Source organism: Poecilia mexicana, unplaced genomic scaffold (genome assembly GCF_051168715.1).
Source record: "Poecilia mexicana isolate PSO_F unplaced genomic scaffold, ASM5116871v1 scaffold_2, whole genome shotgun sequence".
NCBI lineage: Eukaryota > Metazoa > Chordata > Actinopteri > Cyprinodontiformes > Poeciliidae > Poecilia > Poecilia mexicana.
Window position 1 is genome coordinate 20,153,765 of NW_028263371.1, and position 24,693 is coordinate 20,178,457.

Below are 24,693 nucleotides of genomic sequence, written 5' to 3' on the forward strand. Positions count from 1 at the left end.
GTATTGTTTTCTATATTTATTTCTGTATTTATTTCTGTATTGTTTTCTGTATTTATTTCTGTATTTATTTCTGTATTGTTTTCTGTATTTATTTCTGTATTTATTTCTGTATTGTTTTCTGTATTTATTTCTGTATTTATTTCTGTATTGTTTTCTGTATTTATTTCTGTATTATTTCCTCGCTGTATTTCTGCTTCGTCTATATGTAAATGAGGTGTGCAGCCTTCTACGTCCAGCTCTCTATTGGTCAATAAACAGGAAAGAGAACGATCCGTGTGCAGATCGATTGTGAATGCCTGCCTACGTGGCGCTTTCGGCCTCAGTTCAACAGTCCTCAGGAAATCTGACTGAAAAATTCACGAATACTCATTATCTTAAGGACACAATAAAAGGTAAGGTTAATAACAGCATTTAAGTGTTAGATAGCTGTTATTACTCATTGTCAATCCACCATTCTCTGACTGTGTATATAATAAACAGCCTCCGATCGGAGAGTAAACCAGCTAGCAGCAGCTTTAGCCACAGTTAGGAAACATAAACACCGCTTCCTTTCAGTGCTGTTGTTGTAAAGTTTCACAAAAATCACTTACATCTTCTAACACTGTTGTTTGGAGAAGCATTTTAAATATTGATTTAAGCACCATCTGCCAAATAATTTACTTATTCTGATGTGATTCATAATTAGGCCCGAGCAGCTAAGCTCTGCGAGAGCCTATTGAAACTGTACTGTTTCTTATTATTATTATTAAGGTCGCCGGAAAAATCGCAACAGAAACGGCTCAAGGGCGCCACCTAGCAAATTTCAAAAGACCCTTTCCTATTCACTTACTTTATCGTAGAGACTTGAAACTTGGTACACTTGTACAGCTCCCCAAAACACTCTGAATTTACAATTAATGTCATAGTGCAAGTATCACAGATTGTCGGCCATTTTGGATTGAAGTTCCCATTTTGACCCGATTTTGGGCGTTTACAGGGTTCGCATTTGATCGAACTTGTCCTAGGGATTTCGATCGATCGGCTTCAAACTCGGTCAGATCGTTCATAAGGCATGGCCGATCCAAAGTTATCAAAGGTTTGCGTTTTCGACCTTCCTGAAGGGGGGTTACCTGGGGTCAAAGTTCACCTAGTCGCCATGAAAAATAAAACGGTTATAACTTTTACAAAAAAACTCACAGCAGCACCAAACTTTCAGTGATTGATCATCATCGGGTCCCCTACAATACCCAATGGTCAAATGATGACATCACTTAGGCCACGCCCCCTGAGAACAGGAAGTGTCATGTTTTACTGTGAACGGTCGCTATCTGACCCCTTTGACCTAATCAACATGAAACTGTGTCCACAGACAGAAAACATGTTGTTGTGTCGTGGATTCCAACCCTGTTTGGTTTTGATGGAGCAGGTGGGCGTGGCGGCATGGCGAAGTGACCTGTAACGCCGTGCCCATACGTTTGGCTGCAGATTCCACAATTTGGAGCCCAGCTGCACCAAACTTGACATGACTGATCCTGGTGGGATGCCTGACGATCCTATATCGTCATAGTCTGACGTCATCTAAGCCCCGCCCCCTCAGAACAGGAAGTGCCTTTTTTTGACTTGTAAAGCTCCATCTCTGGCTCTCTCAACCTAATTAAGATGATTCAGTGTTGGATGACAGATAACATGTTGGTCTCACTTGCTTTAAAGTGCAAAGAGTTTTCAGTAGAGGGCGTGGCCGTGGCAGCCCGGCGAAGCAGAGGGAACGCCGCCGCCATACGTTTGGCTCTAGATTCTATATCGTTCAGCCCAGCTGCACCAAACTCACTAGGATGCATCCTTATTCATCCCCGAACAGGAATCCATAACACTCGTTGATGGGCGTGGCCTAATTTCTCTACAGCGCCCCCTAGAAATTTTCAAATGATCAGCCCCAAGCCATGCTTTAACCTACAATTATGAAACTTGCTACACACGTGTATAATGTCAGGACCTACAAAAAAGTCTCTTGGAGCCATGGTGCAAACCCAACAGGAAGTCGGCCATTTTGAATAAAAATCCGCCATTTACTGTTTTTCATAGACGTCACATCTGATCTATCTCCTCCTACAGCTTTCGAGATACAGACTTCAAACTCAGTCAGCACAGAGTTGAGACATTAAAGGTGGAAAGTTATCACAGGAATTTTTGTGTGTCAAAGCATGTGGGCGTGGCTTAGTCCCAAACTTTGACTATTCACCATTAATCATTAAAGTGACATAACATGCACATAGAAGGTCACAGCTGCATCAGACTTTCTATGTCTCATTATAGACCTGACCTCATCACAGTTAGGTGGTAAATTGATGACATCACCTTAGCCCCGCCCACTTCCGAGAGGAAGTCACCTGTTTTTTCTACTGTATGTCTTACTTTTACACTCTAAAAGATGTTGGTGTGTCATGGATTCCAACCCTGTGCAGACTGACATAAAATGAGATGAAGATGAACTCTGTCAATGCCTACTGACGTGTGGGGGCGTGGGAAAATGGCAGTCCCTCGCCATATGCATACAATCGTCTCTTATTCACATATGCATCATCCGATTTAGACCAGACTTTTTATGAGTGACACTTGTGAACCTCTAAGGAGCCCAATAGAGTTTTATTGCAATTTGACTCCACCACAAACCATAGGTTAATAAAAGAGCTGTATCTCCTCTCTACATGGCCCAATCTGCTCCAGATTTTGGGTGCATCGCCAGGGAGCTCTACCAAAGGCATCAAAGCGGATCGCATGGAGCACGGCGCGCGAGCGTCGGCGGTGGCTGGCGGGAGGCGGTGCTGGAACATCCGCGGTGGCTATAGGCTCGAGCGGCGCTTGGCTGCGAGGGCCGCTTGAGGCTCCGCGGAGCTTTAATTTCTCCATTTGTTTTGTTGTCCCTCTTTCTCAACAGTAGCCGACCTGACAACCTACCATATCTGGGATGGTCCTGTTCCTCTGTCCAGGGCAGGTTCAGTCAATCAGCTGTGGGACATCTGCTGCCTAATGTCAAACTATCATGGGCCTCTTGATTTAAAAGGAGACAAACCAGTACAGAGCCTCCCTGCTCCTGCAAGTCACACTTCTTGGATGAACACTCAATACTGCTAGCAGCTGTTAGAAATTAAATCTTTGTGTATCTATTCTGTAGTTAATATATATATGTATCTATTAATAAATGAATTGATGTGTAGAGTTCTGTAAAAAACTATTGTTAATAGCTTCTCTTGAGTAATCTACATATGTGCAACTTTTACATTTAAATTGCTTCTTTTTGTAAATTTTACACATCTGGCAACAAAGTATGTGGAGGAGAGGAAATGCTCAAATTAAAGCTGCCATTGTGGACCAAAGGCATAAAGTTTGTGGCTGTTTCTTTAAAACATCTATATAATAATTATATTAAACACTACATGGTTACTACATTACACAAACATAATTACCACAGTTAATAATTTAAGTCATTGATAGAGAAAATGTATTTACAAAAGGCATATCAATTTTATTTCAACAGTATGTACTCAGGGTTTACAACTTAAGAAGACATCCATGTAGGGTCCTTGGCGGGTGCCAGTCTGCAGTGAACTGGTCCCAGTCTGCAGTGAACTGGTGGATGACAGAGGCAGTGGTATACTGTAATAAGCAGTTTGAAGCAGAAGTCCCACCATGTGATCCACAGGGTTTTCCCACCTCAGTACAAACTTCATGCACTTTGTTTCCACAGGCACCACAGCAGAATCAAGTGTAACCTGTTAAAAGGGATATAAAGGTGTTATTCCTATATTATCAATTTCCTACTGCCAAGTCTACAACCGCAGGAAAACAAAATATAAGAAACTTAACCTTCTAATCATAACATATGATAAAAATTCATTGGAGAAATGTGAAGTTAATGAGCTATATATATATATATATATAGAGAGAGAGAGAGAGAGAGAATCACAGCGTCTTCCTCCTCATGAGTTGATCGTAGCAGGAGTTTAACTTCTCAGGACGTGGTGGAGCAGCGGGTCTTTGGCATAACTGTCAAGTTTTGGACATGTGGCTACAGGTAATGTCGCTACTGAGCGGGTGGTGAAACTAGCGTAAATGAGGAGGGTTTAATACGATCATGCATTTTCCATGACGGGTGGCAACCCCAGTCTATACTATAAAAATCTGATTAAGATTAGAGCCTAAATACGTTCTATTTCCAAAACAGAAAGGCTACGTAATGTTAGCCAGCTAACAAATTACTATTGCTATCCTAGCATATCAACTAACAGCTAGAAAAACAACAAAACACGTACCTTCGTAGTGAAACTGGTATCAATCAACGAGGAAATTGTCCAGTTTAGATTATGTATAGATAGTGGATGTTAGGATGTTAAACAGATGTTGTTTGACGTCTTGTGAAAAGGGTCTATAAGGCTCTCTCCGAAGAGGACCACAGCGCAGGCATTCACAATCGATCTGCACACGGATCGTTCTCTTTCCTGTTTATTGACCAATAGAGAGCTGGACGTAGAAAGCTGCACACCTCATTTACATATCGACGAAGCAGAAATACAGCGAGGAAATAATACAGAAATAAATACAGCAAATGGAAATATATATTTATGCTATTATTTCTTAGCAAAATATATATTTATTCTTTTACTTATATATTTCTACTTTTATTTTTATATTGATTCTTTTATTTATTATTATGTTGGATATATATTTATTCTATTTATATATTTCTACTTTTATTTTTATATTGACTCTTTTATTTATTATTATGTTGGATATATATTTATTCTTTTATTTATATATTTATGCTTTTATTTATTTATGTCCGATATATATTTATTCTTTAATTTATATATTTATTCTTTTATTTATTATTATGTCAGTTTTGGTCCTCCATACTCACTAAGTATCAGCCAGTCTGTTTATTATAGGGTATTATTATTAAAGCTCTATTAATGATGTATCTGAAGGAAAAGAGCCCGTTGATGTTGGTGTCATAGTAAAGCATACTGTTAACCCCCGTGTTATAGTAAAGCATACTGTTAGCCACAGTGTTATGGAAAAACATACTTTTATGCCTACAACATATTTTAATTAAATTATTAGTTTAAACGTATTTATTGGAGCAATACACCATTTGCACCAGCTGGGGGCGATAAAGGCACGGCTTTATAAACCGGAACCTTTGGAGTTCAAGTCCTTGTTTCTTATCGGTGTGGGAAATTTGTCAACAACAACCGGTTGCGGTTCTTTTAGAAACTTAAGTCATTTTTAAGGAATACTCTGGGTTTTACGCGTTTATTAATCTATATTAATATGTTATTACTTGTTTTAGCAGAATAAGTCTTAGATATGTGTAATAACATTTAAAAACAAGTAAAAGCTCCCATTAGCTCCCTCTCTACATATATCAAGGTAGGTTCATTAGGGGGATTATAGCTAAAAAAGCTCATGTTATTCTAAATATGCGTTTGGAAAGTGATGCCGAATTAGAGTTAAGTATTTGTTAATTTAATTTAATTTGATATAAACGCTGTTGGTGTTTTGGCTGTGGAGATAAAACGATTAAAGTGGAAAAGTCATGGATTTTTAAACGAAGCATGGTGGGTGATTCTTACTTTTCCAGGATTTTTCCTTGAGTCCTTCAGGTGTCTCTCTGTGTGCATAAAGGCGTCATAAACTCACAGAACTGGCGTGTTTATTTTTCAGCTCTAAATAAGTCAGCCTCTAATAATTATTAATTAACAAAAAACCTTTCATTTCTTTTCCCGAAAACTGGAGCTATTTGTGGGTTGGTGTGGCCTGGCCAAACTGGGTTTACGGTGAAGGTTTTCTTATATATGGGCTTCATAAGTTAGAATTCATTAAGTAGTTTGAAAATGAGACACACTCATTGTCTTGATAACAAATGTTGCTGGACGATAAATTGTCCCAAGAATTAATGCGATATGAACTATGATATCTAATTTTCAAGTTTTTGCTCTCTCCAAGACCAATAAACTTTAATTTTATAAAAACACACAGGACCAAAACCATGAAAGACATAGAATATAAAGTCTTGAAACAAAATAGGCAGTCAAATAATATTATTCATCAAAATGGAAATTATTGACCTCATTTTAATTTACCAATTGTGATTAATTGGTGATGACTAGTCTTTGGTTGTATGCTCCTCCTCGTTAAGGTTTGGTGATGAATCCCAGAGCAGACCCAGCTGACGACTTCCTCCTCCAGCAGCCCTGGCTTCCTGTCTGCATCGACGGCTGCCAGCTGCTGGCCAAGAGCTGGTTCGGCAACGCAGAGTACCACGTCCTGCTGACCGACATGCAGGGCGTGTGGGAGGAGCGGATGGACGCAGCAGCCATCGAGCATCGGGCACAGGTACGTTGACCTCATTGTGTAGATACGGTGACCTTACATTTTTGGTACTGTAACCTTATGGTGTAGGTACGGTGACCTAATGTTGTAGGTACGGTGACCTTATGGTGTGGGTACGGTGACCCTACATTGTTGGTACAGTGACCTTACGGCAGATGATGATAAGGGACCTGCCTCTGCCCTCCAGGAGCTGAATCGGCGTCTGCGCGCCACCGTTCAGGCCTTCTTCTCCCACCTGCGTGAGGCGGCTGAACCCTGGCTGTCGGGGGGAGGTGGCGGCGATGCCCAGATGTGTGTGTGGCGGCGTGACGGGGTCGTGACCTTGAAGCTGAAGAGCGAGCTGGCTGGCCTGCCGTTCCACTGGGAGTTCCGCTGCGGCCCCGCTCCTGTGTCTCTGGTGAGCCGCGGCACATCTGGACACACGGCAGCTGCAACTGCAGCTGCGCCTGAACTGCTCTGTGCTTCTCAGGTGTGCGCTCAGCTGGTGCGCCCCCTGCTGGCCATGAGCCGCCTGCTGCACAGGCAGGTGGAGGAGCTGGGAGAGCTGCTGGCCAGGAAGGACGAGGAGATCCAGGACTACCGGGAGAACGGAGCCACGCTCAGCAGAGGTAGCAGGACAGAGACACAGACAGGAAGTGACCAACACAGACAGGAAGTGACCAACACAAACAGACAGGAAATGACCAACACAGACAGGAAGTGACCAACACACCCAGACAGGAAGTGACCAACACTTGACCAGTTTTACAGTCCAATAGAGAAGCGCTATGATTGGTGGATGAGGAGAGCCCCGCCCCTTTCCCAAAGCTGTCTATTTGAGGTGGTGGCAGCGCTCCCTGTCTGTTTTCTGCTCTTTCATAAAGAAACAATCAAAATATTATGAAACAGGAACTTTAAGTTGGAGAACTGCACATCCAAGCAATAATATAACATCTTTCAGCAACATCTGATGGAATATGCATCAGCTGCTGTAAAGCCAGCAGCTGATCAAAATAAGCAAGGTTCTATTTTTGGTCTTATGTATGAAATTAATTGAATGAAGTCTTTAATGATCTCAGCTGTGATCATTGAATTTGTTGTTTGATGGCGATTTGTGTGATTTTAATGGCAGAGCGCCTGCAGACGGATGTTTTCAACAAACAGCTCTACACAGAGGACTTCATTCAGAAGGTAAGAGCTCAGCAACACAGACTGCTGCTGCTGCATTAGCCTCCTGACAGCTGAACTCAGCAGCTGCCAGTCAGTCATGGCGGCTCTCTGGAACCAGGAGTGTTTGCTGCATCCAGGTGTGGAATGTCTCGTCTCCCTGCTGACCCTGCGCTTCACACCGCTCTGTTAAAATCGTCATGACAACCACTCTGTTCAGTTTTCTCCTTCTGACTTGATTCAGTAATTATAAAGAATCTGTGGAGATTTGATCGATTTTTGATCCAAAAAACAAAAGAAAATCTGGGAATTTTTTTGTAACATTTTTCATTTTTTAACATTTTTCTTAAAGATCCTGTAAGCAGGAAGATTATGTTAGGTCTGTTCTAGCTACAAGACATTCAGTATTAGGGCCGATCCGATCCGGTCAGATCCGGTGCAGTCCAGTCTGGTCTGATCAGGTTCTGATCAGACTTTCAAAATTAAAACTTTCAAAATTAAATTAAACAACTATCACTGTTTCTGAAATATTCAAAATGTATGTGTTTAACTGCGGTTGTAAAGCAGGTCTGCAATAAAAGTTTCTGGGAAAAATGTCACTGAGACTGGAAGATCAACCATTGGCTGGAGCGGAGTGTGTGTGTGTGTGTGCATATGAATCAGCGTTTAGCATGTGTGTGATGTATTTATCAGGTTGGGGCCAGAATATCAGCCATTTGCTGACTTTGTTTGTGTTGTCAGCAGCTGCTATGGCAACCACCTCTGACCTGAAACACCTATAAGGCTGCATGAAGTAATTTTTCTCCTCATTGATCATTTATTGATCTTGAATTGATTATTGAATTGATAGGATCTCTAGCGCCACCTTGTTTCAGCTCTGGAGAGTTTTCAGGATTAAAATAAATCACATTCATTACTTTATTAAACTTTGAATGAATGTAATTTATTTATATAATTTGTTTTGATTTGCAAAGAAAATACCTTTTAGCAAATTTTTTGTTTTAATCTGGATGTCACTAAAAAATAGGAAAATCTTATTTTTTAAATAGCATTTTCAAATGATTCGTTAATAATTAATCATTTTAATACATAAATAATTGATCTGTTTTCAGAAAAGCTGTTCTATTTACATTTCCTTAATTAATTTGAAAGTTGTTAAAAACATGTTCAGCTTCCATATATAAAATAATGAAATCCATCATAAATACACATTTTGTTGTGTTAGAAAAGAAAAAGAAAACTTTCATTTTTAATTTGAAGACATTCTGTAAATGTGTTTTTAATAATACTGTTATAGGTTTATCTCAGTAACAGTATTATTGTTATTATAATTTAGAAGTACATACATGTAGTTTAGTATGTTGTGATCGTTTCAGTCTGGGCTGAATTCTGTCTGATTCTCAGCAGCGTTTTTAACCTCCAGCTTCTTTCAGCTGCTGTGTTTTCGCCTCACGGCTGAAGCTTTTTGACATTTTCGGTTATTTGTGCGCGGCCTCATCAGCGACTGTTTGTTCCCCTTGTGGCTTTCGTTTCCCACAGCGAGGGGAGCGCAGGGCAGGCGCACAGTGGAAAGACTGCCTGATGACAGGAGCTGCTGCTTTTATTTTCTGCTGCGTTTCCCCACCGGCCGCCACACAAACACCCCGCCCAGCGCAGGTCAACATTTACACGGGTGGAAATAGTCTGGCTGACACACACACACACTTATTTACACACACTGCGGCTAAAGCTGGAGGACAGAGACACAGGTCTGATGCTTTCAGGATCAAACCAGCTTCTACAGTGTGTGTGTGTGTGTGTGTGTGTGGGTGTGTGTGTGTGTGTGTTGGGGCGTCCCTATCTTTTTCTGGTTCTGGTTGTGAGGATATCTGGAAATATCTCAGTTACAGACTTTGAATAGGCCTCAAAGCACTGAGTCGTGATTCCTGACCACAACTTTATTCTGAAAGACACATGAAGTGAAACAATCACCGACTTCCTGGAGGACAGAAGTTTATGCTAGCTAGTGCTAGCTTATGTTAGCTTACGCTAGCTTACACAGACATCTTTGTGGTATCCAAGGGAGTCAAGAAGCACAGCGGCGTACTAATACACTATGATCCTATTAAAACGCTGCTAGCTTCCTGTTCTAATAGTTCATAAAATATAGCTTAATATGCACCAATACGCACAGAGGAAACGGCACAAGCTAACAGCTACGGTCGACCTCACTGCTGGGAACACTTCTGCTAATGCGCTAATAGCAGAGCTAGTTTTAGGTTAGCATTTTAGCTTACTTAGTTTCTTTAAATGTATTTATACAGATAATAAGCGCCAATTTACTGGACCTGTGTTTAAAATTGGTTATCGACTGTTAAAAATCCAAAATGTTAGATGCTCTTATTTTGAAGTAGGCAGTGGTTCTGTTTCCTCTGATGTTTTCTTTGAACAAATAGCAAGAAATAAACAAATGAGGTTCATAGAAGAATGAAACACAAATCAGGGGAGTTTAACAAATACACACAAAAATTTGGATTTTATGAAGTTCTGATTCAACTAGTGGGAATCCGGTGTCCCAGTGGGGATCTGGTGTCCCAGTGGGGAACTAGTCTGGGATCCGGTGTCCCAGTGGGGATCTGGTGTCCCAGTGTTCCCAGTGGAAGCTGGATTGACAGGACTGTCCTTCGTCTCTTTGTTGACATCGGTGCCCGGCCGCATTGACGCGTGCCGCGCGCTTGCAGCTCTGAACTGTCACCGCTTGGGAACGTCGCCCACTTCCTGTTTCTTGGGCAGGCGGCTTTGCGTCTCCATGGCAACCTGCTCGGCAGTATAAAGGCATCTGACAATTTGTGGCGGCTCCTGACCAAAACACCTCACTTGAGGTTTACATGAATCACGTAATTGGGCAGAAATACTGTGGCTCCCAAATGTGGCATTCCGATGCAGATCTGCTGCTTTCTGCCTTCAGCCGGACATTTTTCTACTGCATTGTCCTAAAAGTAATAAATAAAGCCTAAAGCATAACAACCTTATTTACAGTGTAGAAATATGCAGTTAATGCAGCAGGAGGTTTAAATCCTGTAAGCGGCTCAATTATCATGTTAACGTCGCTTTGTAGGGAAAGTTTGTGAAAATTAATTAAGCTGAAGACTTTTGTCTTGTGATGTTCTAAAAAACATTTTGAAAGAATTTTGACTAAATAAATGTATAAAGTTAGTTAGAAAAGATGGTATGGGGCTCCATTGGTGTCAGTTTGCTGATGATACAGAGGTTTATTTTAGGATGAAGATAAATCTGTTTATTGTCCAAGTTCAGGACAGAAAAGTCTGGATTAGTCAGTTCATCAGACTGAGACGGTAAAGTTCATCTTTTCGTTTTCTCAACGTTACGGAAGAACATTAGGGACCGGACATTTAAGACTTCTTAAAATCATAAATGTTTGAGTTGTTTATGGATAAAGTGCTGATTTACAATCCTATAATAAACAAAAAAGTTTTGACAATATTTTCATTTTTCAACAACATAATTGACATTTTCAGGCTACTGTTTTGGATTCTGACTCTGTTGAAGTCAGAAGTTTTGTTTCTTCTGCAGATTCCAGACGTTTTTCTGGTCTGAAAACCAAAATGCGTCACCAACTGCATCATCGCTGTTCACTGCTGCTGCAGTGAACCTGAACACACAGCTTTGCAGGTGAAATGGTTTCTACCTGATCGTTTTCCTCCTGTAAGGACTGAAGATGGAAACTGTCAGCTGTGTGAGGAATTCATGGCTGAGCTGGGAAGGACACTGGTTTCATCTGAACTCGGAGTGACGTGCTGGTGTGAAAATCATCGGCTGGACGGCTGAAATGATAAATTTAGTCAGTGAGTCATGAAGCCGTTAGCCTGCCTCTGCTAACAATCCAGGACAGCGACCAGTTTGATTTATCCAGAACTTCATCCACATCAATCTACCTGTCACTGGAACTGGGTCGGGATTGGGAGGCCGCAGGGTTACTGGGGCAGCTGAGAGCAGGACAACAAGGTGCTGAAATCCAGGATTAGAGTCTGCAAACACAAGACTAAACGTTGAGACGGAAACAAAACAAGACTGAACGTTGAGACGGAAACAAAACGAGACCAAACGTTGAGACAGAACCAAAACGGGACAGAACGTTGAGACTTAACCAAAACGAGACTGAACGTTGAGACTTAACCAAAACGAGACTGAACGGTGAGACGGAACCAAAACGAGACTGAACGGTGAGACGGAACCAAAACGAGACAGAACGTTGAGACAGAACCAAAACAAGACTGAATGTTGAGACTTAACCAAAACGAGACTGAACGTTGAGACTTAACCAAAACGAGACTGAACGTTGAGACTTAACCAAAACGAGACCGAACGTTGAGACGGAACCAAAACGAGACAGAACTTTGAGACGGAACCAAAACGAGACAGAACGTTGAGACGGAACAACAACGAGACCGAATGGTGAGACGGAACAACAACGAGACCGAATGGTGAGACGGAACCAAAACGAGACTGAGCGGTGAGACGGAACCAAAACGGGACAGAACGTTGAGACGGAACCAAAACGAGACCGAACGTTGAGACGGAACCAAAACGAGACCGAACGTTGAGACGGAACCAAAACGAGACCGAACGTTGAGACGGAACCAAAACGAGACCGAACGTTGAGACGGAACCAAAACGAGACAGAACGTTGAGACGGAACAACAACGAGACCGAATGGTGAGACGGAACCAAAACGAGACTGAGCGGTGAGACGGAACCAAAACGGGACAGAACGTTGAGACGGAACCAAAACGAGACCGAACGTTGAGACGGAACCAAAACGAGACTGAACGTTGAGACTTAACCAAAACGAGACCGAACGTTGAGACGGAACCAAAACGAGACCGAACGTTGAGACGGAACCAAAACGAGACCGAACGTTGAGACGGAACCAAAACGAGACAGAACGTTGAGACGGAACAACAACGAGACCGAATGGTGAGACGGAACCAAAACGAGACTGAGCGGTGAGACGGAACCAAAACGGGACAGAACGTTGAGACGGAACCAAAACGAGACCGAACGTTGAGACGGAACCAAAACGAGACTGAACGTTGAGACGGAACCAAAACGAGACTGAACGTTGAGACGGAACAACAACGAGACAGAACGTTGAGACGGAACCAAAACGAGACTGAACGTTGAGACGGAACAACAACGAGACAGAACGTTGAGACGGAACAACAACGAGACTGAACGTTGAGACGGAACCAAAACGAGACTGAACGTTGAGACTTAACCAAAACGAGACCGAACGTTGAGACGGAACCAAAACGAGACCGAACGTTGAGACGGAACCAAAACGAGACCGAACGTTGAGACGGAACCAAAACGAGACAGAACGTTGAGACGGAACAACAACGAGACCGAATGGTGAGACGGAACCAAAACGAGACTGAGCGGTGAGACGGAACCAAAACGGGACAGAACGTTGAGACGGAACCAAAACGAGACCGAACGTTGAGACGGAACCAAAACGAGACTGAACGTTGAGACGGAACCAAAACGAGACTGAACGTTGAGACGGAACAACAACGAGACAGAACGTTGAGACGGAACCAAAACGAGACTGAACGTTGAGACGGAACAACAACGAGACAGAACGTTGAGACGGAACAACAACGAGACTGAACGTTGAGACGGAACCAAAACGAGACTGAACGTTGAGACGGAACAACAACGAGACAGAACGTTGAGACGGAACCAAAACGAGACTGAACGTTGAGACGGAACAACAACGAGACAGAACGTTGAGACGGAACCAAAACGAGACTGAACGTTGAGACGGAACAACAACGAGACAGAACGTTGAGACGGAACCAAAACGAGACTGAACGTTGAGACGGAACAACAATGAGACAGAACGTTGAGACGGAACCAAAACGAGACTGAACGTTGAGACGGAACAACAACGAGACAGAACGTTGAGACGGAACAACAACGAGACAGAACGTTGAGACGGAACCAAAACGAGACTGAACGTTGAGACGGAACAACAACGAGACAGAACGTTGAGACGGAACAACAACGAGACTGAGCGGTGAGATGGAACCAAAACGAGACAGAACGTTGAGACTTAACCAAAACGAGACTGAACGTTGAGACTTAACCAAAACGAGACTGAACGTTGAGATGGAACCAAAACGAGACTGAAAGGTGAGACGGATCCAAAACGAGACTGAACGTTGAGACGGAACCAAAACGAGACTGAACTTTGAGACGGAACAACGAGACCGAATGGTGAGATGGAACCAAAACGAGTACGCTCTGCTTCAGCAGTGACACAACAAACATGGCGTTGGAAGTATTATGCTGTGGAGCTGAACCTTCTTTGAGCACAGCATTGAATTAAATGTCCAGTTAGTTCTAGAAGCTGAGGTCACAGTGAAGGTGATGATGAAGAGCGAGGCAGAGTAAACCTGAGGTGAGGAAGAGGAGGGCGACTCTGTGGCTCCAGACCCCCCACTGAGCCAACCGCTTACTGGCTAATAGAGGAACCAGAGGCAACTGGTCCAACCCTACAGCCCTACAAACCATGCTCACTGTGGGGTGGACTGGGGATGGAGCCTGTGCTGGGGGCGGGGCCTCTGATGGGGGCGGGGCCACCAGGTGAGCTGCTCCTCACTGCGTTCGTTCCAGCCAGGGAAGCCTATTCCTGCCAGGAGCAGAAGCATCGTCTGGTACCGCAGCAGAAATGCCTGCAGGTTATCATCTCTGCTTTCAGACATTGCCGTAGCAACAGCTGACCAAGGACTCCTTCCTGGTCATTTGGGTTCGAGTCAGCTGGCTCACAGAGGGTTTAGGGCTAAAGGTAAATTGGGATCGATGGCAAGTGCTGCCCCTGCTGGCGGCTCAAAGTCACTGCAGGTGACCCTGTTGGTGAACCAGGAAGTGAAACTGTTTGCTGTTTGTTTAGTTCACATGATTTCTGCTGTAAAGAAACAGGAATGGACTCTGGATCCCCAGCAGATCAGACAGACCAGAGGAGACTTCTAGATGAATCCAGGGCTTTAAATAGGCCAGAAGCTCATATATCCTGCCAGTGGCACTAATGGGCTTCCGTACAGGTCAGGAGGGCTCCATGGAGATTTTAGCGCCGCCGGTTCAGGTGAAGTGAGGCGGTGTGCAGCCAGACCCCCGAGGGGCATTAGGGCAGAATAAGGGGGGCTTTCTGCTGCTTTCTGCCACATTGGCTCCTCTGTCCGACGCGCCGCAGCCACATTTATTTTTACGATATTTAAACCAACACATAACAAAAATAAATCAATGAGCAACCTGGAGTCTGACCGCAGAGAGCACCCCCCCTTACCCAACCCTATCCCCCACTGCCCTCTTACCCCACCCAATCCCCCATTGCCCCCGCCCTAACCCCCCACTGACCCGGGGGAGGAGGGGGTCAATATTTACCCAGCTAATTCTGACAGTTTGTCTCCTTAGCAGAGAAAATAGCAGCGGCTAAACGCCGCAGGAGCTCAGCCGCATCACTTCCTGCTGCTGGTCGCATCCTGACCTGTGATGAGAGGCTGATGACATCACTTCCTGTGTCACACCTCAGAGGTGCTGCAGGATTCTGGGTCCGATCCCAGGAAGGAACCGAACTGCAGATTTATAAAGAGATAAATATGGGGATTATAAATGTAAAACTAGTTATAAAATAATAAAAAACAAAGTTTTAAAAAGATTCATCATTAAAACATCAAACAGAAATGTTCAGCCTCATGAGTAGTTCCAGTTTTTGGTGAGAAATTTTCCTTTGACTCTTATTAAAAACTCTGAAGGTTCTGGATCCTTGCTGATCCGAACTCGGTTTCTCTCCAGAACCTTCCTGTGCTGCGGTCGGATCCGTCCGACACTCCGGGATTCAACACCGACCTACAGCAGCTCTACTCCGCCGTCACAGCTCGCCGCGCCGCACTGCACAAACGCAGACGACCCCAGGAGACCCATGGTGACCCAGACCGGACAGAACCACCAGAACCAGAACCGCCAGAACCACCAGCACAGACTACAGGTGAGTCTGAACCAGAACCAAAAACAGACCGACTGGAGGAACAAGCAGCAGACATCAGGCTACATGGCAGAAACTGAGTTTGCTGATGATCATCTGATCATATCAGATTAAATCCATCAGATTAAATCGAGTCTAAATGTGTGAAATCTGTATTTGAACCAGTAAGTCAATGAGAGCGTCTCTAATTAAACACTTCCTGTTTTATCTGCCTGCCAGTGATTGGACCTGATGGAGGCGACCCAGAGAACCAGAACCCCAGCGGCCCGGTTGATCAGAACCCCGGCACCCCAGTTGGACCCGGTGGTGCGGCGCAGGTCAGGGTACGTCTGCATCTCATCCAGCTTCAGGAGAACTGAGAACAGGAAGAAACACAGCAGACAATTCCAGACATTTTTCTTCCATCCGACTGAAGCTGAAACATTCAAACCTGCCAGCAGCAGCAGGCCACACTTTTCAGATGTATTTGTTGTGAAATTCTGAAAAGCTGTAGATAAAATCCATAAACTCGTTTTATTCTGAAGAAAAAATTCTGAAAAGTTTGAATGTTTCTGAAAGCAGGTTTCTGTTCTTCAGGCTCCGGCTGTCGGGGCGACTCGCCCTGCAGAGCGACAGTCCTCCAAACCAAAGAAGAAGAAAGTGGGCCTGTTCCGATGACAGAGAGGAAGTGACTCAGTCGCAGCGTCTGATTGGCTCAGAGAGTTTTAAGCTTCTGAAGTTTGATCAGATTTTTCAATTTTATCTTTGTATCAATAAAGTTTACATCGTCGGTGCCTCTTTGTCCTCCTCTTCCTCACTGACGCAGGGTATTCTGGGAAATGAAGTCTTCATTAAGTTTCTGCATGCTGAGGAAAGTTTAGGCGCCCAGCATCAGATAGTGGCTCTCTGCCCAGGGTGCCCAGCGGAAGGATAGAAAACATTTCTAGATCAACATCTGGAAATCTGATCTATGTTCCACTTCTAGAGTTTAGGATACAAACAGAAACATGAATTATTATCATGGATTATAATTATTTACCTGCCGGGTCACCTGGTTCAGTGCGTGCGCTGCCAGGCGGGGGCAGGGGGAGTGGTCGGCGGGCAGAGGGCCGGTCCCGCAGGTCCCGCAGGGCGCGGTCCTCCTCCTCATCTGGCCCGCAGCGCAGCGGCAGCTCTCCATTCCCACTGAGCCGCAGCAGCTGCGGCACCAGGAGACCCGAAGACCCGCCGCGCTGCGGGACTCACCGTCTGCTGCGGGACTCTCTACCTGCCGGCCGGACAGGCGGCGGCGCGCCGCGCGGCCGCAGCTTTCAGCCCGCCCTCACCTGTTGCTGCCTCTGGCTGCGCTGCGGCGCATTGGACACCTTTACGCACCGAGCGGCTCTCCGGTCCCCGCTGCTGGTCTCCACAGGTTTCCACTGGTCCTTAGTGGTCTCTCTGATCCTTACTGGTTCCTACTGGTCCCCGCTGCTCCCCCTCGGGGCGCCATGAGTTCCTCCACGGCTCCTCCAGTCTGACAGCGCAGCGGGACGCCGGGTGGAGCTGAAGCAGTCTCTTCGGCGGGATGCGGCTCCCCGCGCTGCTGGCCTGTCTGGCGGGCTGCGCGCTGCTGCTGCCGCCGGCCGGCCTGGCCTGCGGGCCGGGGAAGGGCCACGGCCGGCGGCGGGGCCCCCGGAAGCTGGTGCCACTGGTCCTGAAGCAGTTCAGCCCCAACGTGGCGGAGCAGACCCTGGGCGCCAGCGGCAAGGCGGAGGGGAAGATCAGCCGCGGCTCGGAGCGCTTCAAGGAGCTGAGCCCCAACTACAACCCGGACATCATCTTCAAGGACGAGGAGAACACCGGGGCGGACCGCCTCATGACGCAGGTTCGGCCTAGTCGAAGTCCGCAGACATTCGGTAGCTCGTGGGTAACAGAGTGGGTCTGGTGGTGTGGTAGTCTGCGCAGGCGCAGCAGCAGCTTGTTCAGGTGGATCACCTGGTCACGCGCGTTCCCGCCCTCAGCCGCAGCAGCCGCCGGTGGGCCGGCCTCTCGCGATGTTTATGACGTTATTGACGTGGGATTTATTGGGCTGCCAACTTCCGCTGGAAAACCCGTTAATAATATCAACTTTCGGTGGCCACAGCCGGATGTCCACAAACCCACGCGGGGGAGGCTGCAGCTGTAGATCAAAGACTGAACCGATTGATCCGATTACTGATTCGATTCGATCCGATTTTAAAGTCCCAGAGTTTTCTTTGAAACTTGTTTTGTTATCGATTTATCTAAAATCCGATTTTAAATCAAATGAATTTGTTTCAGTCAGATTGATGAATGCAGACTGAACCCTCCGGTCCGCAGACAGCGTCCCGTTTGTCCCACTGCTCCTCCGGTGTGTTTTGGTGAAAACAGCCTGTTCCTGGCCCCGGCCTTCATTGTGGCCCCTCTGATGCATTTAGCTGATCCGTTCCTGGGCGCCTCGCTGTAAAAACTGTTCAGCTGATTTGATTATATTTGTAACGGAAATGAAAAACTTTCTGTTAAATTTGTTTCATTTCTGGTCCTGTTGGACAAAGCGTGTCTCTTTCAGATTATTTAAACATTTAATCTTTTCTCCTTCTCCTTCTCTGCGTGTGTTTATGCGGAAGTGGCGCAATTGGTGCGCCAGAACCTCCAGAGCAGCGCAGCCGCAGCTGTTCTCTCCCGGCAGCCTGGAAGAGACTTTCATAGGGTTTGATGCGGTCCGCCAGCCGAACGAGGGACGCTGAGGGACGCCTCACGGACACGGCTCGAGTTTATCAGCAGAACCGCATTAATTAGATGCTGCGGTACCGAAAACACGTCATCACGCAAACCTCAAATGTTTAGAAACACTGAAAACAGAAAAACTTTAAAACATGTTACTTTGTTTCTATAATCAAAAGAAGTTTGTTAAATTGACTTTATTTAAACGTAATATAACATGTAAAAAAAAAAAATAAGGACGAAAAAAATTCAATACAGGAAACAAATAAAAACTCAATAAAATCCAACAAAAATTTTTAATCAAATTTTTTTCTATTCAGATTTCTGATCAAATGTATCAGTGTAATGACGTCATCAGTCAATCACTCACAGTCAGTTTGCTGAACAGGCCTGGCTCTGAGGTTTGATGGCCCCCAGGGTCCCTGATGCCCCCCCCCACCCCCCACGGCCCCACCACTCCTCTAGCTGCAGTTCTATAGATCTGCTGATCTGGATAAACTTCACCTGAGAACAAATCAGAGAATCAAAGTTTAGCTTCAGGGTGATGAATGAAAGACCTTTCCGTTAACAGTGTTTCCATGGTAACCAGGTCAGAGCAGCAGGTGATTATTATGTGATTGTTTCTGTTTCAACGAAAATCATCTGAAATAAACTCATCAGGAATGGTATAGTCCAAACCTGCTTTACTCGAGCCCTGCTGTTCATCAGGCGGTTACCAGGGTGACCATCAGGCGGTTACTCTTTAAATATGACATCAGGTGAAATGTGAAAAGTGATTATTGTTATTATAAACTGAAATTATAAACTGAAGTTTTCTCATTAAAGAGAACCAATGAGGTGGAGTCCATTATCATCATCATCACCCTCAGTTTAAAGGAACAGTCCATCTTTTATCTCTGATCTAAATCAGAACTTTGAGAACAAAATGCCAGAATCTGATGTTTCCATAAGACGAGACGTCTCGTCCTCACCCTTAACCTTTAACCTCTAACCTGTTACCGCCTGGCTAACTGCTCCGTCTCTCTGCTCTGCAGCGCTGCAAGGACAAGCTGAACTCTCTGGCCATCTCGGTGATGAACCACTGGCCCGGGGTCCGGCTGCGGGTCACCGAGGGCTGGGACGAGGACGGCCACCACTCGTCCAGCTCGCTGCACTACGAGGGCCGGGCCGTTGACGTTACCACGTCCGACCGTGACCGCCACAAGTACGCCATGCTGGCCCGGCTGGCGGTGGAGGCCGGCTTCGATTGGGTCCACTACGAGTCCCGGGCGCACGTCCACTGCAGCGTCAAGTCAGGTGGGCCACCGCCGTGACCCCAGTATGACCCCACTGTGACCCTGCCATGACCCTATTGTGACCCCACTGAGACCTCACGGTGACCTCATTGTAACCTCACTGTGACCCCACTGAAACCTCACTGTAGCCCCACTGAGACCTCATTGTAACCTCACTGTGACCCCACTGAAACCTCACTGTAGCCCCACTGAGACCTCACTGTGACCCCACTGAAACCCCACTGACACCTCATTGTAGCCCCACTGAGACCTCATTGTGACCTCACTGTGACCCCACTGAGACCTCACTGTGGCCCCACTGAGACCTCACTGAGACCTCATTGTAACCTCACTGTGACCCCACTGAAACCTCACTGTAGCCCCACTGAGACCTCACTGAGACTTCACTGAGACCTCACTGAAACCTCACTGTAGCCCCACTGAGACCTCACTGAGACCTCACTGAGACCTCACTGTGACCCCACTGAAACCCCACTGACACCTCATTGTAGCCCCACTGAGACCTCATTGTGACCTCACTGTGACCCCACTGAGACCTCACTGTGACTTCATAGTGGCCCCACTGAGACCTCATTGTGACCTCACTGTGACCTCACTGAGACCTCACAGTGATGCGTTGACCCGCCGTCGACTGATCTGGTTTCTGAATGGAGACGTCCTGGGAAACATGAGGGAGTTTCTGGGTGGAGGACGGGTCAGTTCTGTTGGGTCGGTCCTGTTGGTTCAGTCCTGTGGAAACAACTCAGGTTTATCTTTAGGTTTTTACTGAGAAACTCTCCCAGTTTCAGGAACTGATGCAGCAGGAAGTAATCCCTCCAGCAGGAAGTAATCCCTGCAGCAGGAAGTAATCCCTGCAGCAGGAAGTAATCCCTCCAGCATGAAGTAATCCTTCCAGCAGGAAGTAATCCCTGCAGCAGGAAGTAATCCCTCCAGCCTAAACTCTAACCGTCCATTCAGGAAACGTAAAGTCAGCCAGTTTTTCCTCTGATGGTAACAGACATTTCCTTCTCCTCCCTTTTACTCCCTCCTCTTAATCCCCTCTCTTCATCCCTCCTCTTTCTCTCTCCCTCCTCTTCCTCCTGTTTCTCCCCCAGAACGGGTGGCGAGGGCCCAGTCCCTGACCTGATCACAAGGGAAACTATCAAGTTGGTATCTTTCATTTTCATTCTGTTTTCCCTTTAAAACCGAGGTCAGTGACTTACATGACCTCACCACCAGAGGGCGACAAAGCACCAAGACTGATTTAGATCAGGAGAAAAAACCTGAAGGAGTCTGGATAAATCTGAACAAGGAGGCTCAGATAAAACTGTATATATACTGTACTAACGACAATAATGATATTAATGATAATAAACTGCTCTCTCTGGTTGCTTAGTTTAGCTTTTGCAAATTTTTGTTTCAGAAGTTTTAAATTTTTTCTGGTTTCCGGTTCTGGTTGTTGGTTCTGGACTGGACCACACCAGTCTGGATTAGACCATGTTGTTATCTGGATTTAGCCGAGCCAATGTCACCTGAAGGCAGCAGTGAGACGTTCAGGGCCTTACGAGAACAGTCACTTCCAGAAGCACAAACACCTCCAAATTGTACCTGAAGGCTTGGCTGTGCTGGTTGCTGGGAGACCAGAGGAAGTTTGAAGGTTAAACTAAAATCCATGACTCTGTCGGCCATTAAAGGTTTTCTCTGTGCCAAGTTCAAAACAAGCAGCAGGACGATGCGTTCACTGGCCACTGGTCCATTCGGTGGTGCGTTCACTGGTCTGTGGCAGCATCATGGTTGGGTCAGATGGGCAGTCCCTCCCTCATAATGAAGGACTTTGAGCAACGATGAAGTTTGAGTTGCTCTGGTCATGATGGGTCTGGTCAGACCATGACCAGACCCATCATGGTCTGGTCAGAACCAGACCATGATGGGTCTGGTTCTGACCCATCATATGGTCAGAACCAGACCATATGATGGGAGCTCTGGTTCTGAACTGGTTGAATCTGGATCATTGATCCACTTTGCTTTGAACATACTGATTCAGCTGAACTGTTTCACCTAGTTAGCATTAGCTGGGTTAGCATCAGCTTAACTAGCATTAGCTTGGTTAGCATTAGCTGGGTTAGCATTAGCTTAGTTAGCATTAGCTGGGTTAATTAGCTTGGTTAGCATTGGCTGGGTTAGCATTAGCTTAGTTAGCATTAACTAGGTTAGCACTAGCTTGTTAGCATTGGCTGGGTTAGCATTAGCTGGGTTAGCATTAGCTTCAGATTAATCTTTTTGCTTCTTGTTAAATGATTTCATATTATTTCTGAAGTTCAGGTGAAAATGAGAAAATCACCAACATATAATCAGCTAATATTACCAATATTTCCTGATTTGGGTTATAAACATCATTTCCTGTTATGATATTCAGTGTTTCCTGTTCTGGTTGTAAAATCACCAATTGGAGGAAATGGAGACATTTATTAATATTTATTGGGTCCAGTAGGATGATTTCTATCATATCTGAACAGTTATTGATCAGAAGACGTCTTGTCCTCACAGTCTGTCTCTGTCTCTCTGTCTGTCCTCAGATCACTCCATGGCGGCCAAGGCAGGCGGCTGTTTCCCTGGAAACGCCTCGGTGATGTTGGAGGGCGGCACCCGGAGGTCCATGAGCGCGCTGCAGCCCGGGGACCGGGTCCTAGCCTTGGTGAACGGCAGCCTGGTCTTCAGCGAGGTCATGACCTTCCTGGACCGGGACCCAGACACGCCGCGGCTCTTTGTTAGCCTGCGGACTGCGGCCGGGCAACGGCTCGCCCTCACTGCCGCCCACCTGCTGTTCTTGTCAGGTAGGAACTGCTCCGAGGGTGCGGCGCCGGTGGCCAGCCAGCTGCGGGCCGCCTATGCCGGCACCGCCCGGCCCGGCCAGTGCGTCCTGGTGGAGGCCGGCGGGGCAGCGCGTCTGTCCAGGATTGTCGGGGTCAGTGTGGCAACGAGCCGGGGGGCGTTTGCCCCGCTGACCCGGCAGGGAACCATCATGGTGGACGGCGTGGCGGCGTCCTGCTACGCGGCGGTGGACGGCCACCGGCTGGCCCACCAGGCCTTCGCCCCGCTCCGCCTCCTGCACCGCTGGACTGGGAGCGCTGGGCACCACGGCAACAGCCTACACTGGTACTCACGGATCTTACTCTGGCTGGGCCGGGTGGTTCTGGACCCGGGGCGCCTCCATCCGCTGGGCGTCGCTCAGGGCGACATGTGAGAGAAAAGAAACAAACTGGTGGTTCACAAACCGGCATCAGACCGAGATGGACTTCGTGCTGGACTGGCATCAAACATGAAGTACCAGCAACAAACAGGAAGTACCAGCAACAAACAGGAAGTACCACCAGCAAACAGGAAGTACCAGCAACAAACAGGAAGTACCGCCAGCAAACAGCAAGTACCACCAGCAAACTGCAAGTACCACCAGCAAACAGGAAGTACCAGCAACAAACAAGAAGTTCCAGCAACAAACAGGAAGTACCAGGAACAAACAGGAAGTAAGAGGAACTTTTTCTGGAGCGGCAGACATTAAACGCACTGTGAAGCAGAAATCCAGATGTAACCGTCGTCCTGACCAGATTGTCTCCATAAATTCGTTATGATAAATTGTCCCAGGAGTTATTGCGATAAATGATAATATTGTTACTTTCAGATAATTTTTCAGTCATTTATTGATAACAGCATCATATCGCACGTTCGCCCTCTAACGGACTAAAACTCAAATTTTGTAAAGAAGAGTTAACTCTAGAACTAAAAAATATTCTGACCATCCAACATCAAACAGGAATAAAAACCACAAACAACTGAAACCAGAAATAAAATTCATTATTCATAATCTTCAAACTAAATTTACCTTCACGAGATATTATTCATCAGAATTGAAATTATGGAGTTCATTTAAATTTATCAGGCGATTTTTTATGACACGCTGTCATACAATCAGTCAGATGCTTTTTGAGTTGCGTTGTAACACAGACTGCTACAGGAGTGACCGGGCTAGCTATAGAAACCAGGATGAGTTCCAACATTTAATTTTCTTCTGGGATCAACAAAGTTTTTTAATTAAGAAGTGATTCATTATTTAAACACAAGAATTATTTATGTTTGTGTTTATTGTGTAAATTAGCTAAACCAGTATTAGCTGGTATGATCCTGGCCACCAGGTGGCAGCAAAATGATTCAATTGTCCCGTTTTAATCCACATTAAGATACTTTATTTTAACCCACACAGGGTTTGGAGTTTCAAAACATCACAGATTAACTCCAGATTAACTCCAGATTAAGTACCTGCTTAATTTAAAGTAAAACCTAATTTGACCTGACCACAATATTGTATTTTAACTTCGATCAGATCAATTTAAAATCAAATTATTTTTCATAGCTGAAACAGATTTGGAGTCATTAAAATTTTTTTTAGAGTAAATTAATGGAAAAATAATTTTTACTAGAAATAAACCAACAACCTGAAAAAAGATTCATTAAATTCTGTTTTTAAAAATTAATTTCTAATTTTCATTCATTGTATCAGAGCTTAAATCACTTTCAAGCAAATAAACAGAATATATTAATATTTAAAGCTAATTTATAAAACAGATGATTTAATGAATTCAGAAGGATTTTGATTCATGGTGAGAAGTTTGTAAATATTTACCCGATGTTAGGAAAAACATTTACATTAGAATCCCTTCATGTATTGTTATTATTATTATTGTTGTTGTTGTTGTTGTTATTATTTTTGTTAGTGAAAAGATTTATTTTTTTTAAATAAATTGTGGAAATGAGTTGTGTTGTTGTGTTTATATATCTGTGGAAACAAAACCAGTAAAAGTCAACAGATAAACTATTGATGATGTTGATGATATTAATGATGATGAGGATGATAAGGAGGAAGAGCAGGGCCCGGTCCAGCCCACATGGGGCCCACTGATCCTTATCAACAGTGAAACAGAATATGGGATTCCGTTCTGATGAATCAGAAACTTTAAAATCATTAAAACTAGAAAATCCTGATCTGAAATCCAGTCCATGTTTTACCGATTTAATTTTCATGTGTAATTCAGATCTGAATCATCTGAAGGAAACGCAGTATGGGAAGCAGAAATACCTTGGAGCAATGCTACCAGGCACTCT

The 24,693-nt window shown here is 45.1% G+C and overlaps 2 protein-coding genes and 2 long non-coding RNA genes across 7 annotated transcripts; 3 read left to right on the plus strand and 1 right to left on the minus strand.

Moving 5' to 3' along the window:
* The first annotated feature begins 225 nt into the window (after window positions 1-225).
* Window positions 226-3,353, plus strand: LOC148160559 (uncharacterized). Its single transcript, XR_015765330.1, has 2 exons — window positions 226-392; window positions 2,915-3,353. It is a non-coding gene; the product is annotated as an uncharacterized LOC148160559 (long non-coding RNA).
* Window positions 3,354-3,481: 128 nt separating this feature from the next.
* On the minus strand, window positions 3,482-5,045 carry LOC148160560 (uncharacterized). Its single transcript, XR_015765329.1, has 2 exons — window positions 4,290-5,045; window positions 3,482-3,749 (listed from the first exon to the last, which is right to left on the minus strand). It is a non-coding gene; the product is annotated as an uncharacterized LOC148160560 (long non-coding RNA).
* On the plus strand, window positions 3,964-16,335 carry nhej1 (nonhomologous end-joining factor 1). Of its 4 annotated transcripts, none has more exons than XM_088012728.1 (8): window positions 3,964-4,051; window positions 6,176-6,372; window positions 6,557-6,766; window positions 6,839-6,977; window positions 7,481-7,539; window positions 15,373-15,565; window positions 15,782-15,885; window positions 16,139-16,335. In XM_088012728.1, exons 2-8 carry the CDS (start codon window positions 6,184-6,186, stop codon window positions 16,217-16,219), a joined length of 975 nt encoding a protein of 324 aa, XP_087868854.1. In that variant the 5' UTR covers window positions 3,964-4,051; window positions 6,176-6,183; the 3' UTR covers window positions 16,220-16,335. The 4 variants fall into 4 exon arrangements, with proteins under 4 accessions (XP_087868854.1, XP_014845562.2, XP_014845558.2 ...); XM_014990076.2 differs by lacking the exon at window positions 3,964-4,051 and adding an exon at window positions 5,204-5,406 and having other exon boundaries at window positions 15,782-15,879; XM_014990072.2 differs by lacking the exon at window positions 3,964-4,051 and adding an exon at window positions 5,206-5,406.
* A 187-nt stretch (window positions 16,336-16,522) lies between these two features.
* LOC106919591 (Indian hedgehog signaling molecule) lies at window positions 16,523-24,344 on the plus strand. The gene is made up of 3 exons (XM_014990070.2): window positions 16,523-17,405; window positions 19,297-19,558; window positions 22,113-24,344. The coding sequence occupies exons 1-3, from the start codon at window positions 17,106-17,108 to the stop codon at window positions 22,778-22,780; spliced, it is 1,230 nt and encodes a 409-aa protein (XP_014845556.2). The 5' UTR covers window positions 16,523-17,105; the 3' UTR covers window positions 22,781-24,344.
* The last annotated feature ends 349 nt before the right edge of the window (window positions 24,345-24,693 follow it).

Coding starts and splice junctions, on each gene's coding strand:
- nhej1 (XM_088012728.1), top strand. CDS start 6,184: ATGAATCCCAGAGCAGACCCAGCTGACGACTTCCTCCTCCAGCAGCCC. Junction 6,978..7,480: donor CGGAGCCACGCTCAGCAGAG/GTAGCAGGACAG, acceptor TTTTAATGGCAG/AGCGCCTGCAGACGGATGTT. Junction 7,540..15,372: donor CAGAGGACTTCATTCAGAAG/GTAAGAGCTCAG, acceptor GTTTCTCTCCAG/AACCTTCCTGTGCTGCGGTC.
- LOC106919591 (XM_014990070.2), top strand. CDS start 17,106: ATGCGGCTCCCCGCGCTGCTGGCCTGTCTGGCGGGCTGCGCGCTGCTG. Junction 17,406..19,296: donor CGGACCGCCTCATGACGCAG/GTTCGGCCTAGT, acceptor TCTGCTCTGCAG/CGCTGCAAGGACAAGCTGAA. Junction 19,559..22,112: donor CCACTGCAGCGTCAAGTCAG/GTGGGCCACCGC, acceptor GTCTGTCCTCAG/ATCACTCCATGGCGGCCAAG.